Below are 14538 nucleotides of genomic sequence, written 5' to 3'. Positions count from 1 at the left end.
AAAGGAAGACATACTTAGCAAGCAAAGCAACACTTATGTCGTCATCAGTGCCCAAGCATAAGCAGCTATACTAGGTTTCTAAAGACCCGCGGAGTCTCTTGGGAAAAGTTATACTTATTTTCTCATTGTATGAAAAACAAAAGGAAGCATACTTAGCAAGCGAAGCAACACTTATGTCGTCGTCAGTGCCCAAGCATAAGCAGCTATACTGGGTTTCTAAAGACCCGCGGAGTCTCTTGGGCAAAGTTCTACTTATGTTCTCATTGTACTAAGCTTAAGTTGTCATCTAGACTTCAATAGGTTCCGTGATCTCTTGGAAAACCCAATGCTTACTAAGCTACTAAATACAACCTAAATACACTTGAAAGGAGGGGGGGCATACGGGGGGGCAGAGAGAGAAAGAGAGAGAGAGAGAGAGAGAGAGAGATTCGTGATAGCCATACAAGTCCAGATGAGATAAAATACCTGACTGAAGTCCGTGCCAGCAAAGTGTGCTACCTCATCCATATATGCACTGAACAGCAAAAATGATGCCAAAGCAGCGGAACCAATGGCAAACCCCTTGGTTGTTGCTTTTGTTGTATTGCCCACTGCGTCCAGGAGATCTGTAATCTCCCGCACATTGTCTGTCTGCATAAGCATGCAACTCTCAAATAAATCTTCGACCCAATCACGACTGTATGAGAACGATATTTGTATAAAATCCCCCCCCTTCCCAACTAAAAAACAAAACGCAAAGCCAGGAAAAGAAAACAACACGTTCCAAGAACATCCACCAACCTAATATATACCTAGATGAATCTAGGAACATGCCCAAACTCATCCTCTAAAAACACAATGCATAATTCAGTTTCAATCTCATGACAGGCACTCATAAGGTTGAGAACCATAAACTCCATCATGCATAGCAGGGACTAGCTACTATGACATCCCACAACGCCCAACAGTGGGTGCATACCATAGTATAAAGTTTATGCTCTCACACCACAAATCCACACACCCACACATACGTGAGCATCCATTTATACAAAGGTCTGTGTACTGAGTTTCTGTCAACCAACCTAATACTGTATACATAATTTAGAGTCTTTTTTATTTTTTTAAATTTAGAGTCTTATTCTACCTTCTTCCTATGGCATGGTTCTCAAAGGGAGCAAAGAGTGCATGTGTAAAAACTTCATGTGAGTCATCCAACTGGTTAGGAACCATGACCTCCATTGTCTACTACTGACTCTCTACTATCACATTCCAACCCTCATTACGTAGAGTTAGATGATGTGTGAGTATATGCTCTCTCTCTCTCTCTCTCTTCCCTTCTGCTTAGGCTACATACAGCTCTGGATACTCAGGCTGCACTCCATCAGCTAACTCAGCTTGGCTTCTCTCTCTCTCTCTCTCTCTCTCTCTCTCTCTCTCTCTCCATGCATGCGTGTGTGCACAAAACATTGTACAAACGGTGATACTCTATGGATGTCCGGCTTAGGCTAAGAGTGGAGAGGGTACAAGAGGTTTACATTACAAGAACTAGGAACTAAATTCCAGACCTCCTACCCATTTCTGCTAGCAAATGCAACTATGCTAAGAGTGAAGGGGAGCTCTATACCAACACATTTGTTACCTTGTTACAGTTGAAGAAATGTTCATGAATTGCAAGACGATGGAAGCATACAAACACAAGGTTTCACGTATGAGGTTAGACACATCAAAGTTTCGTCAACAAAGATACTGCCATCTGAGAGATTGTGCTGCAGAAATTCCTAGCCAAGATAAAGCAGCTCAAGACCTTTGGCGGACTGCCTAGTGTCCAAATCACCAGCCAAAGCGAATCACTGTTAAGCATGTAAATGCAAGTCAACCCCCACCCCCCAAACCTAGGAAACAGCAAACCAAAAGGCCGAGTACCTTGCAGGTATCTGCAAACACGCGTCACAAGGTGCTAATACGAAGTCTTCGGGCTGTGCATAAACCTGCTGTACATATTGAATGGCTGGCAGTATAATACACAAGTAAATTAGGCATCTTACAGCCTGGCTGTAAATTCTGGTATCAAACGGCTCACTGTCATGCGTGGATAACTTGATCCCTAGCGCCCAAGGAGTTGTAACAGGCTTACAATTCTGAAATCCAATCCATTCAAGCAGTTTCCCAATGTTCTTGGACTGCAACAAACCAATGCACTTGTCATCTTGTACAAATCGAATGCCCAAGAAAGAGTGTAGCAGCCCCTAAACAAACATCTCAAATGTCTACTGCAAATCAGCCTTAAAATCTACAACTTTTGCACCATTAGTACCCGTGAGCAGCATAACATCAATACACAGCATATCATCAAAATACAAGCTGATGATGAGCAAATCACCCCCTTCTTTCTTGACATAAAGGGTGCTTTAAGTTGGACTGTTCTGCATACCCTCGTTGGTCAAAAATGCATCAATCTTTGCATACCAGGCTCAACAAGACCAATGGGTTGAGACACGTAAACCTCTTCCAATTGGTCCCCATTCCAAATGTTGTCTCGATATCCAACAGATGGATTGCCGTCCATGAAATGCAGCCATGGCAACCACACACCTAATGGTAGCCATATGAAAAGTGGGAGTAAAAGTATCGTCATACAACAGCCCTTTGCAACAAGACAGGCTTTGTACCTGTAAGTAGATCCATATGATCTGCATTTTAGATTATATACCCACTTTGTATGTATTGCTTTACAGGCAAGTCCACCAAATTCCCCGTGTGGTTTTTTTGAATGGAGTCTATCTCCTATTGCATAACCTGCATTCAATGCAAATTATCACGTGCATCCAAAACAATCAGGTTCATTCATTTCCAGCAAATTACCCACCCAACTAGCTGCAATGTCTTTGCAGTCCTACTGCACCATCCTTGGGGAATGAGAATACACCCCTCACATATATGCTTAGGACGAGCTTCCAAAGAAGGCAAGGCATGTATCATCTGAATTTCACAAGACTACCAAGTTTACATGCCCAAACCTGGCATGCCACAACTGTGCATCCTACATGGCATAGGTACATATAGAAATGAAATATGCACTTTGTGCTCTTTTCGCACATGCATCAAGCTGAAAAAGGCACAACAAAGTGTGCCTAATAACACCGATGCATACTCTTCTCCCTGTCACAAACCGTACACTTGTCATCCTCAAAGATGATCTGAGATTCTTTTCTAGTGAATGAGGAAACTGAAAGAAAATTCTTCTTATCCCGGGGACATACAAAGCATCACTAATGCGGAGATCAAAGCCATCAATAGTTGTAAGCAAAATCTCACCAATCCCTCTAACTGGATAAGAAGAGTTGTTGGCGCAGGATACCTTCTCGCTAACAAGAAAGAAAAAAAGAAAGAAAGAAAGTTTATTAAGTCTTCGAAAGACCGATGGGTCTATGAGACTGTGAAAAAACCTAATACAATGAGATGTGGTAGTGGAGCTACTAAACGAGCATCCACACCAATGCAGAATGCAAAAAAAAAAAGCAAAATGGCAGTACTAAGTCCTAAGTACAACATAGTCATATCTCGATTATATATATCAATCTCAGCATCATCGTCGACATCATCATAACCATCATCATCATCAACAGCAGTAGCAAGACATCAAGATGGATGAGGCTATGGAAGTGGAGGCATGAGGTCAGTAATAGAATAATGTCACCCCCTCAAGGGTGCAGTCCTCGTACGTCTCCTGGTCATAGCTCTGCTTTTAACCAAGGCCACTGTGACCCTCGTCGGTCGGGCTCCGACCCTAAACAAGGAGGGGATGTCCCCAAGTATGATCTGTGAGTCAACCCTCTGTCTGAGCTGTTGGGTCACAATCTCCGGGTCGCGGTCATGTCAAGGTCTCGCCTCGTGGGGGTCTATGTGATCTGGCTGAAAGAACTCCGTGAGAACTCTAAGAGGTATCAGTCGAGGGAGAAGTTTGCTCCTATCTCCGTGCTCGGAGTACCCTATCGCGGTGCCTGAGCACCTCATGAATGAAACCAGCCAAACATGGCTGGTCTGGGTAGGAGAGTAAACGGGCCAACACCCCATAACTATCTCTGAAGAGGCAGTAGGAACGCCCTCGGATCTCATAGTAAACAGGATACCTGAAGATGAAATGCTCCTCTGTCTCAACCTCCTGCATGTCACACATTGTGCATATGCGCCTCTCCCTGGGTAACCGCTCTGCTCTGCTGCTCTCGATACGAAGTTTGTGTGAAGAGACCCAAAACTGCTGCCCAAGGGAGATCCTCAGCGAGTGGGGTAGGTGAATTTGCGTGTATCCTAGTGGATCAATGAAACCCTCCACTGTGATATGTAAGAAATGATCTTTGTAGAAGCCCAGCTTCACTGGAAGATCACTCGGGCCCAACCAAGTCCGGAATGTGTGTAGCTGTAGTAGATCCTCACCGATAACCTAGTTGACCTCGTGTGATAGGAGGGGAGAGAAAGGAGCATCCATGTTAAACTCGAAAGGAGGTGGTCTATCCATGTGGAGCCCTAGTCCTGCAAACCATCTCTCTGTGCGTGCATACTAGCACCTCTGATCTCCCCCTGCTGCAAGTGCCACAGAAGAGGACAGTGCTAGCCATGGTATCCTGCTACACCCGGATGTGTAATCCCCATACTCCCTGACTCGGTACAAATATGTAATGACCTGAAATGCACCATCTAGCTGTAATGGGGGTGACCCAAACTCCGCCCGAATGATCTGGTGAGGGACGGATGGCTTACCATGGACATCATCGCTAGTGACAGAGTCGCAAAGTCCCTTGAAAACCAAAAGATTTCTAACCATAAGGCACCACAGAGAATAGTTGGTGCCATCCAACTTATCATCCTGGGGAGTACATCAAAAACATCACTTGGATTCTGGGCCATCTCAAACAGATGCACATATACAACAGGCTCTAACGAGTTCATGTACTGTGAACACAATGCACAACCAATTGAAAGCTCACTTTCAAAGCCCATGTTTGGCTTGACGATGCACTTCGGACAGCAAAAGTTGACAATTTGAACAATCCCAATGTTCCCTGATGCAAAACAGCAAATGCTCCTCAAATGTGACTGAATGGCAGCACCGCATGTGCACCAAACTATGGTCTTCACAGCGTCAGTACAAAAAGAGATTTCTCAACCTTTGTAGGGTAACACTATGAGAACCGCCATGGAAGATGGCCCCAAATAGCAAGAGACCACAATTTTCTTCACATGAGAACAGTGGTTGGGAGACATCAGGACCGAGACCCAAACTTTCTAGCACCCTAGGTCAACAAGAGACTAGACGAAGGACCGATGACCACTTGCCCCATTCAAAGTACCATCATTACAACACCTCAATGTTAGGCTATCTCACATCGCCCACAAGTACATCCTACAAAGAGGAGTCAAGGACGTTAGTAATATATCTCGGACATGTTCCAAAGAAGGACCCTAGTCTCACCCAAGCGGACAGAAACATCTTCACAGGCAAGAAGACACCCCAAGACTGAGACCCTGACTTTCAGGCACGCAATGTCACTAGGAGACCGGTCACATGCCTCGCAAGCACCTGTCCCATCAAGAGGACCATCCTTGTGCATCTAAATGACACCTAGTGTCACACAATCTATGAGTACACCCTACAAAGAGGAGTCACAAACGATAGATGTCACAGGCATCTACAGCCCGTGGCCATACTGGACTGCCACGCAGGCAGCCAGCTCAGCAGCAGCCCACACAAGCAGCCATGTGGCTTGCCACGCAGGAAACCACGTCAACAGCTGCCACGTGGGACTGCCACGCAGTCAGCCAGCAAGGACAGGGTGCAAGAACAGACACAGCAGAGGTGCCATCTCAGCAGCACCACGTCAGCAGCCCGTAGGCCACATCAGCCCTCATTCATCATCCACACCTCAGGCCTTCACGCCTTCAGAGCAGCACAGCCAGGCCTCCCCGCAGCAGACCAGCAGGCAAGCCTCAGCTTCTTGAGGGAGCTAGTGAGGTTTCACCTCCTCTAGTTCTCTCCAGTTTTGCAGTTGAGGGTTTCAGCCCCTCCTTTGGGCATTCATACATTTCGGTTATATTCTCTCCCTCTGATTCTCACACACACATCCACAGCATCACTTTGTGTATTGAGTGCATCATCTTGCAATTTGCAGCCAGTGAGCAGGAGAGAGAGTGAGGATAGTCTATCTCCCGCTGCAATAGAAGCTGATCTTAGACGTGCTCCAGCGAGACACCGAGACTCAAGATGGGACCCAAGTTGACCTCGCATGGAGCTTAGACTACTCATAACCGAAACTTGACTCACAATACATGTTAGGACATGATAGGAACTACTCCGAACACATGGAGTCTTTCTTGCGCTCCTAGGTTCACAAGTACTTTATTTTATCTTTTGTTTTCGAGACACCTCTGGTTCCTACCCATAAGGTGTACTTTCGCATTGACTTCAATCTCTTAATCTCATGGGCTTTTTTGGCCTTCCACATTATCTAAAGCTCGGAGTCATGCAATGAGACGGACCCTTGGTGAGCATCAAAGGCCTTCCAAAATCCTCTAGGGATCATCAATGACCTCCTACAAACACCTGAAGAAAGACTCGTCCTCGCCTAGGCACTTCTGTATGACGCGAGCACCTTGAAAGCCTCCAAGAGCTCCTTGTCTGTGAAACATGTCCCCACCTACACAGGATGATCACAGAGGGAATGTGCACCTGAACTACCTCTCAAGCTGCAATAACCTGACGGGACTCCTCCCGAGAAAGCTAGCTTTAGAAAAAGGTGGTCATCTCTAGTATGTCCTCGCTGTCCAAGTGAATTGTCCTCTCTTATCCATAACCACTGTAGCTGAGTCCTTGCCCAGCATGGACCCATGGTATGGAATAATTGCCTACCCCCTTGCTGAACCCTCGCACCTTGGAGAAGTGATAAAGAGATCTCTTTCTTACGGATCTTCGGGCCCGGGGATCAAGCCACGCTCTCTCGTACCTGCCTGCAAGCCATTGTGACGTTGGTCAAGTTCCCTAAGTCTCTCTAAGGAGGCCATGTCATTGTCTCAGTGCTCTCTTCTACTCCTGTACAGATTGTTGTCACTGAAGTGCATGCGTCTGTAGCTTAACACTGCTACTCTGGATAGCAACTGCTACCCATCTGGCCCAACCATCTGGCGGGGCATCATCCTCCTACTTCCACATCCCTTCTATGGCTTGCTCAACCTCCTTTGAGAAGCAATTTGACATTGCCCTGCTGCCAAAATGCCCATGGCTCCACCTCTATGCATAGCTTACTCCCCCCACATCAGTCTATCAACTCTCTCAAGTAGTCCGCCATTATGCAGCACGGAGAAGGAGTAGCGAAGGCTACCCGGGTGTCTAGCAAAATTTGTCTCCCATCGCAAGGGATCCCAACTGCTAACAATGAAGATAAATTGATTCCATGGCTTCGCGAATCGAAGGCATCGTGAAGGAGGCTCTGCCCTACTTGTCCTCCTCCAACTCTAGGTTATCTTTCTATCTGCTGCTCGCGGGTCGGGTTAGGAGGGGCTGGTGGAGGCCTTGTGCTCGCTTACTCTCATGATGGCTTCAGTTCTTTGCAGCACTCTTGCCAAGCTTCTTGCCGTCCATGCAAGTCCAAATCCCCTCGGATGGCTCGACCCAAGGAGTTTGCGACTCCTGCTATCTGTCAATGAGGGGAGGTCTATCCTATCGCCTCTCCCAATGTTATCCTCGCCGACACTGCAAGTGGAGGGAGGCACGACCTCCACTAGGAGGGCAAGGGGCATGCTCTCGCAACCTGCCTTGGCAGACTTGAGATCTCGACCCTCTGTCTGAACTAGCCACCGTCCAAGGTCTCTAGAAGAATCTCCTCGAGTTAGCACTCTCGAACTCTGCAATCATCCTCTATCTGAACTCACCGCTATCCAAAGTCTCTAGAAGAATCTCCTCGAGCAAGCACTTTGGGAACTCTGCAGTCACCTTGAGCCATGAAACACCAATACCCACAAGGACTTAGCTTATCACCTCCAATATCTGAGCAAGCACCGATGGACCATAGAAAGGATCGACATTCCTATGAAATCCCCAAGAACGTGACATCACTGGAAACTTGGCACATGATCTATCGTAAAGCCATGGTACCAAGGTATGAAGAAGATCAAGCATGGGGTCCAAGGAAGATGGGGGACTCTACTCCACAAGGGCCTGGGTAAAGACTTGTCTCCAATAGATGGTGACCTCCTGGATGTGGTCACCCTCCAGGCCCACCATTCTCTGTCCTAAAGCGACTATACAGCTATCTAAACTTACTACTTGCCCTCTAAGGAAAGGGAGACCCGAAGAGCTCAGGGAGTCAAGGTAGCTGCCATGAGAACCCCTAAGTCACTCACAAGATTGCAATTAAACAGAGAGCTGCTCCTACTAGCAAAGGAGGAAAATGGAGAACGGGGGCAGACGGGCGGGGCACTGAGGGAGAAACATGGAAAAAGAGGAGGGGTGACACAAGGGGGAGGCGGAGACGGACTTAGCATGAAGGTGTCGAGCAGGGAGTGGAGTCCAATGAACAATAGTAGTTCCTTCATCTGAGCAAGGATGGCTTCATCCCGACAGCTGGATACCTAAAACTCAGACTACTCATGATCAACACTTGATTCACAATACATCTTAGGACATGAGAAGAACTACTCTAGACACATGGAGTCTTTCCTATAGGTTCACCACAATTGTAACAATGTCATCATGGGTGCCAAGAAGGAGCATTTAACCCGCTATATTTTCTAATACATATACTCCACTCCAGGTCATTATTTCCTCAACACATGGTACAGACCTGCTCTTGATGCCTTCTTCACTCCTTATGACTTTGTGAAACTTTTCTATGCAGTTTTCGGAACATTGTTTGGAAGCAACTTATGTAGGCTTACAAATATTCCCAGGAAAAACTTAGATACGATCACATATTCCAATGTAAAACGAAACCAAAGATCACTAGACGTCACCACCACAAATATGTCTTGAGGAGCTTATATCAAGATTAAAACATATGGTTAGAGATCACATCCAAAACCCTATGAGTCAAAGCACTATGCTTGTAACATAGAGCAGGGCATTCCTCAAGATATGGGATGGCAGGATTCCTTTTGGTAAAGGGATGTGGCATAAGTTGCCATTTCCTGCTGTTTCTATAGCCGTTGTTCATTCAATACAGCACACAGGATTGGAGTTGCCTCTTCTCGCCTTCCACCTCAATACACTTTAACCCTAAACAGGATTGGAGTTGACTCTTCTCGCCTTCCACCTCAATACACTTAACTAATCAGCGCTATTACATATTTGCAGGGCTATTGCATATTTGCAGCTTATCATTTTCATCGGTGACAAAGCATTGCAGACCATCTGTTAGCATTCAAGGATCATAGTAGCCCTGATTACCACTTTGCTCATCAGGGCTATTACATATTTGAAGTTTATGTTATCGATTGGTGACAAAGCATTGCAGAACATCTGTCGGCATTTGGTGAATTCCTTAAAAACTTTGAAGGAGCACATTCATACTGCAAAAGAATCTCAATCAGTGTTCTAGAAAATTCTCTTCTTAAACTAGATATTCTGATTAGCATGGCTGCCATAGACCTGTTTACCTGTTGACTCATCTCTGCAATGCCACCTGCATTGTCCGCTATCGGTCCAAACATATCCATAGTGAGAACATAAGCAGCTGTACTCAGCATACCCATTGTGGCAACAGCGGTCCCAAAAAGGCCACCAATCGGTACTCCATGTGAGTCAACCAGACCTGAGGTTTTCCCCAACCAATATGCACATAATATGGAAATGCTAATTGCCAAAATAGGCAAAGCTGTCGACTCCAGGCCAAGGCCAACACCTGCTATGACATTGGTCCCATGGCCAGTGGAACTTGCTAATGCAATTGCACGCACAGGTTCGTACTTGTAATCTGTATAATATTGAGATATCCAGACAAATGTATAGGCTGCCATAATTCCAACCAGCCCACACAAGGCAAAGTGCAACCAAGCTGCCGGTGCCTGTTCTGTGTATAAAAGCCACCTTGTGGACTGTCAAAATAAAAATCAAATGCATCAAAGCAGGCAAAACTTTTCCAATGCTAAATTCTTACATGTATCACTTACAAACACTAACAATGCAAAGGATTACATTTAGCAACTTACTCCACCAAAAGCGAGAACTGCCAAAAACAGAGTCAATGAGTAACCCTTCTGCAAGATGGCCATTGGATCTTCAACCACAGTCTTCGAACTCGGATCGCGCGTACCTCTGATTGACAGTATTCCAATGGCAGACACCACCAGATCAAAAGAATGTATCACAAGAGGAAAGAGGATAAAGCCCGAAGCATCTGCAAGTTCACCCCGCAATCACTATCATTTGCAAACTTTGAAATCCTCAATCTCCACTATTTACTCCAACCAAATTGAAATTTGATTTCTGACAGCCTCAATACTTCTGGCATGCCTAGAAGAAGTACAAGATACCTTCAATTCGGCATTGTTTTGCCATACTTCCTCCTAATATCATTGCACTTATAATTTCTGCAGCTATGCTTTCAAATAAATCTGCCCCACGTGCTGCACAATCACCTACATTGTCACCAACCTGTACAAAAATAAGCCATGGATCAAGATGAAAATTCAGCTTGCACTCTTGAAGTACTTCACATTAAAAGAAACAAGTTCCCACCCATACCAAGCCATATTCAAAACTCTCTAAAAACTAATGTAAGTTCAGAGCAAGTGTGTGCTCAAAGGCAGACAATGCATTTGTACTCTTCATCCAAAGTAAAAGAAGTTTTACGTACCTTAAAGGCCAACTTTGGAAAATTTACAACACTATTTGCAAGCTTGAGAATCAACGGAAAGATTCGACCTAAAAATGGCCTGTAAGCATTATGATATGGAATAAGTAGACAAAGCCATAAGAGCACTTAGCCACTAAAAGTAGCTGGATGGGCTTATCATAACCTGAATTGAGAAGCAAAAACCCAAGCAGTACTTGGAGGTCACAGTATAAGAAATGCATCCTCATTTGCATCTATACTTTTTGGGTCTACTTATGCCAGCACCCTCCTTTCAAAGCTTAGTTTCAAATCCATTGAGGCCCTTTTTTTTAAAACACCCAAAAGTTGTCATTTCAAACTCTTTGCATAGTGTTGTTTTGAGCTGCTCTAAGTTTCCATGTGGACTGATCTGTAGTCTGTGACTTGCGTGTGGCATGTTTGAGCACTTTATGGCTGCATGTAGGAGTTGTGGTGTGGATGAGTAAAAGCAGGGTTGCATACATCTAACGTATATTCTACAAGTACTTTTAGAAGTACTAACACCAAACGTATGTTCTAAAAGTACTTTTAGACGTACTCTTAGAGGACTTTAAGCCATAAACACTATCCTTACACTTCGGTGAACATGTATATGTGGCTTGCATGCCACCTTTTCCTGGAAGTGCCAAAGCCCTCTTTCTATACATGTGATCCGTACATAAACTGCTGGCCATCTTTTTTTAATTCGCATCTTTCATGATTCAACTCTCAGATATTTCGTCCAGAATTCTAGCCTCCATGCCTATCTTCGGCCTTGACCAAGCCTGCTTGATCTCAACAGCTTTTCAACAACCTCTTGCCTCTACAAATTGCTCTCATCTATCCTTTGCTATCCCTTATTCAAGGACTTAGCAAACCACCCCGCTCCCCTACCCTTACATCCTGGCTCCCCCTCTCCTTTCTTCACCTTCCGTGGCCTCATATCAATGCTGAGGTGTTGTATAATCTGTTCCAGCAGACGCAGACTATGTAGATTGCACAGCAGAGTCACAAGTCCTAATGTTTACACAACAGGATGCCAAACTTTTCATAGAAGTTTATTCAGGAGAAAAGGAAGAGCATGAACCAAGGCATGTGCACTCCCGGTTGAGTAGATAGGTGGTGCATTTTTGTTGGAGATATTGTAACATTAAAAGGCAATGACCAATGGATTATATTCTTAGGAGGGTTAGGGGCACCTTCTTCTTCTAAAGTTTTTCCCTTGACCACAATTAGTGGTTGAGTGAGTTTTAACTCACCCTAGGGTTTACCTAGGATTTCACAGTTTTATCATGTTGACAGCCCCTTTGTACTTCATTCTTGCATCATCAATTCAGGATCGCTCCACGTTTTTGCTCCCCGTCCATCTCCACTTCTCAAGTTTGGAATCAGAACAGGTTCCCCCTACATCCCCATGCTTGCCCAAGCATCCAAGGCAACTTCTGTCACGCAAGAAATCTGCAAACAACACATTTTTGGGGCAGATTGATTCTGTTTTGGTACTACTTTAAACACTCCAATTCTTTAGTTCAAAACTGATATATTTGAGCTGCATTTGCCTAGCAAGGTATTGGCTTGTGGAACAGTGTTCTCTTGTTATAACATGTAAACTTCTGGGACTGTTTGTGCATTCATTTTTGGGCTTAGAATCAGAATTGAAATGTTTTTGGACTTGTGGCAAAGGAGGATAAATTGGATGGCACCAATTATTCCCTGTCAAAGATGGTATCCTCATAGGAGCACAGATGTAACTATGTATGAGCACCATTTTCCTCTCAACTCTAAAAGATCCATCTTGAGGAAATGCATTCCTATGCATTTTTTCTAGTATGCACCCTTCACATAAACGTCTAGGATGGTTCTCTAAACAAGGCATATCTTGTACCATCCCATGTCTTTGCAAACTACTACATGGCTGTATCTTGCATGCCATAATTTGGCATTTACATTTTTGCGACCACTCTCATTAGACAATCACGTTTGTCCAACATGGTACAAACCTTGACTCAAAGAGCATGTAGTGACCATCTAATAGTCTGTCTTTCTATTCCTAGCAATGTCCTTATTATCCTTAAAAATGACAACAAAGCCTCTTTTCAGAAAAGCGGACATACAAAGTGATTCTTCTTAATCCCTAGCACATTTTGGACGGCATAAATCAGTCCCATCAGCCTATGACAAGCAAAATCCGCCCACTTCTTTCACAAGAATGAAGAATTCTATTGCCAATGGGAGCGGGCTGCAAATCTGTAAATAAATCCTTCTTGGAAGTAATGTACCTGGAAGCACCACTAAGAAAGTACCAAACTGCATCACTCACACTGCGGGAAGCAACCTCGAGGTTGGCATTACACCTACTATCCTGATTGCAAAGGAAAAAAGACCAATCTTCGACAACAAAGGTTGACACTTAGCCCTGATATGGCATTGTAGGCTAGTTAGGACAATAGTCCTATCGCGAAACATAGCACAATTAGGACATTTTAGTCTTTCGGCCTTAAATTCTCCATCTCTTGTACTTTCTCATTATCCATTTAAAAGTACACTTGAGTTCTCTCAGCCTGTTGTTTGCTCCCTTGCATTCCATCTTTGTTCCATTGCTCCCCGCACCCAATAGTGGTATCACAACAGGTTATCTAATCCTTGCACTGGCATTGGCATTAGAATGCATTTGCTTCCCCCAACTCTATACCTTGCTGGTTCAACTCATTTGCTCAGCCAGCTCATAGTCACAAGAAACGTTTCGTCTGTTTCGTTGTTTCGTCGTTTCGACAAGTTTCGTTTCGGCTTTTCGTACGAAATGGATAGGTTTCGAATTGATACTTAATAGATACCCTTATTGGGACAAAAAGATATGTTATATTTAAGTTAGAGTGAACAAAGAGAAATATAAGTCAAGATACTAAAAGGAAATTCAAAACATAAACACCTTGGATTCTAGAAAAAACGGGGCAAAAACGTTTATTTTGATATGGGCAAAACAAAGGTTTCATTGAGAGCGTTTCGTCCTATTTCGAAACGTTTCGTCTGTTTCGGGCTTCGAGGTTTCGAACACTACGAAACGGGTTTTCATGTGACTATGAGCCAGCTACAGTTGGCGATTTGGAAGCAGTGAACTGCTCGTTGCTATTGGTCCTCCCCATAGTTGCAGCAATGGCTTAACTGGCTACATTCGGTGATTTAGCTACGGCTATAAACTAGGAGCGTCGTCATCCAGTCCGCCATGGCAGCCCACTTTGCTGGTCGCTCAGCTCTACACCAATGCTACTCGTCTCCAACGCTGCAGAATTTTAGCACTGCTGTACACACCCTCTGTAAATTGTCAGTCCGTACCGTACAAACGTCAATACAGTCCGTAAAGATTTCTAAAAGAAAATTTTGCAGTTGCAGTCTGGACGTTGTGTCCATCTACACCTATCTGTACATGCATTTAGAAGTCTGTACAACCTATCGAAACTCTGTACATCCATACAACTGTATGAATTCTGCATTTTTCCAGTGAGTACATTGATTCCTTTGTTTTGGTTATAAATTACAATTCTCATGTCCTTTATTTAGACTAGAAAGCTTATGAGTATTTTTTGAAGTTAAGAAAGCCTTACTCTTTTGTTTTATGCTTTCAAGGACATCGTCATTCAATTTTGTGCTACACATATATCTGTACTCCTTCCCACCACCTCGACATGCCTTCCATGCTTCTTGCTACGACTCTCAATCT

The 14538-nt window shown here is 44.4% G+C and overlaps 1 protein-coding gene across 2 annotated transcripts in view; it reads right to left on the bottom strand.

The window, feature by feature from the left end:
- Positions 1-14538, bottom strand: part of LOC147883732 (pyrophosphate-energized membrane proton pump 2-like) — a 78805-nt gene that overhangs the window by 18923 nt on the left and 45344 nt on the right. For both annotated transcript variants that reach the window (XM_087399142.1, XM_087399143.1), the window contains exons 9-12: positions 10501-10621; positions 10177-10364; positions 9625-10062; positions 466-630 (exon numbers count right to left, since the gene is read on the bottom strand). In XM_087399142.1, coding sequence (XP_087255268.1) covers positions 466-630; positions 9625-10062; positions 10177-10364; positions 10501-10621 — 912 coding nt within the window. The remainder of the gene's footprint in view (positions 1-465; positions 631-9624; positions 10063-10176; positions 10365-10500; positions 10622-14538) is intronic.

Source organism: Dipteris shenzhenensis, chromosome 27 (assembly GCF_047967505.1).
Source record: "Dipteris shenzhenensis isolate YYH24624 ecotype China chromosome 27, Dip_SZ_1.0, whole genome shotgun sequence".
Taxonomy (NCBI): domain Eukaryota; kingdom Viridiplantae; phylum Streptophyta; class Polypodiopsida; order Gleicheniales; family Dipteridaceae; genus Dipteris; species Dipteris shenzhenensis.
This window is presented reverse-complemented; position numbering and strand designations above follow the sequence as displayed.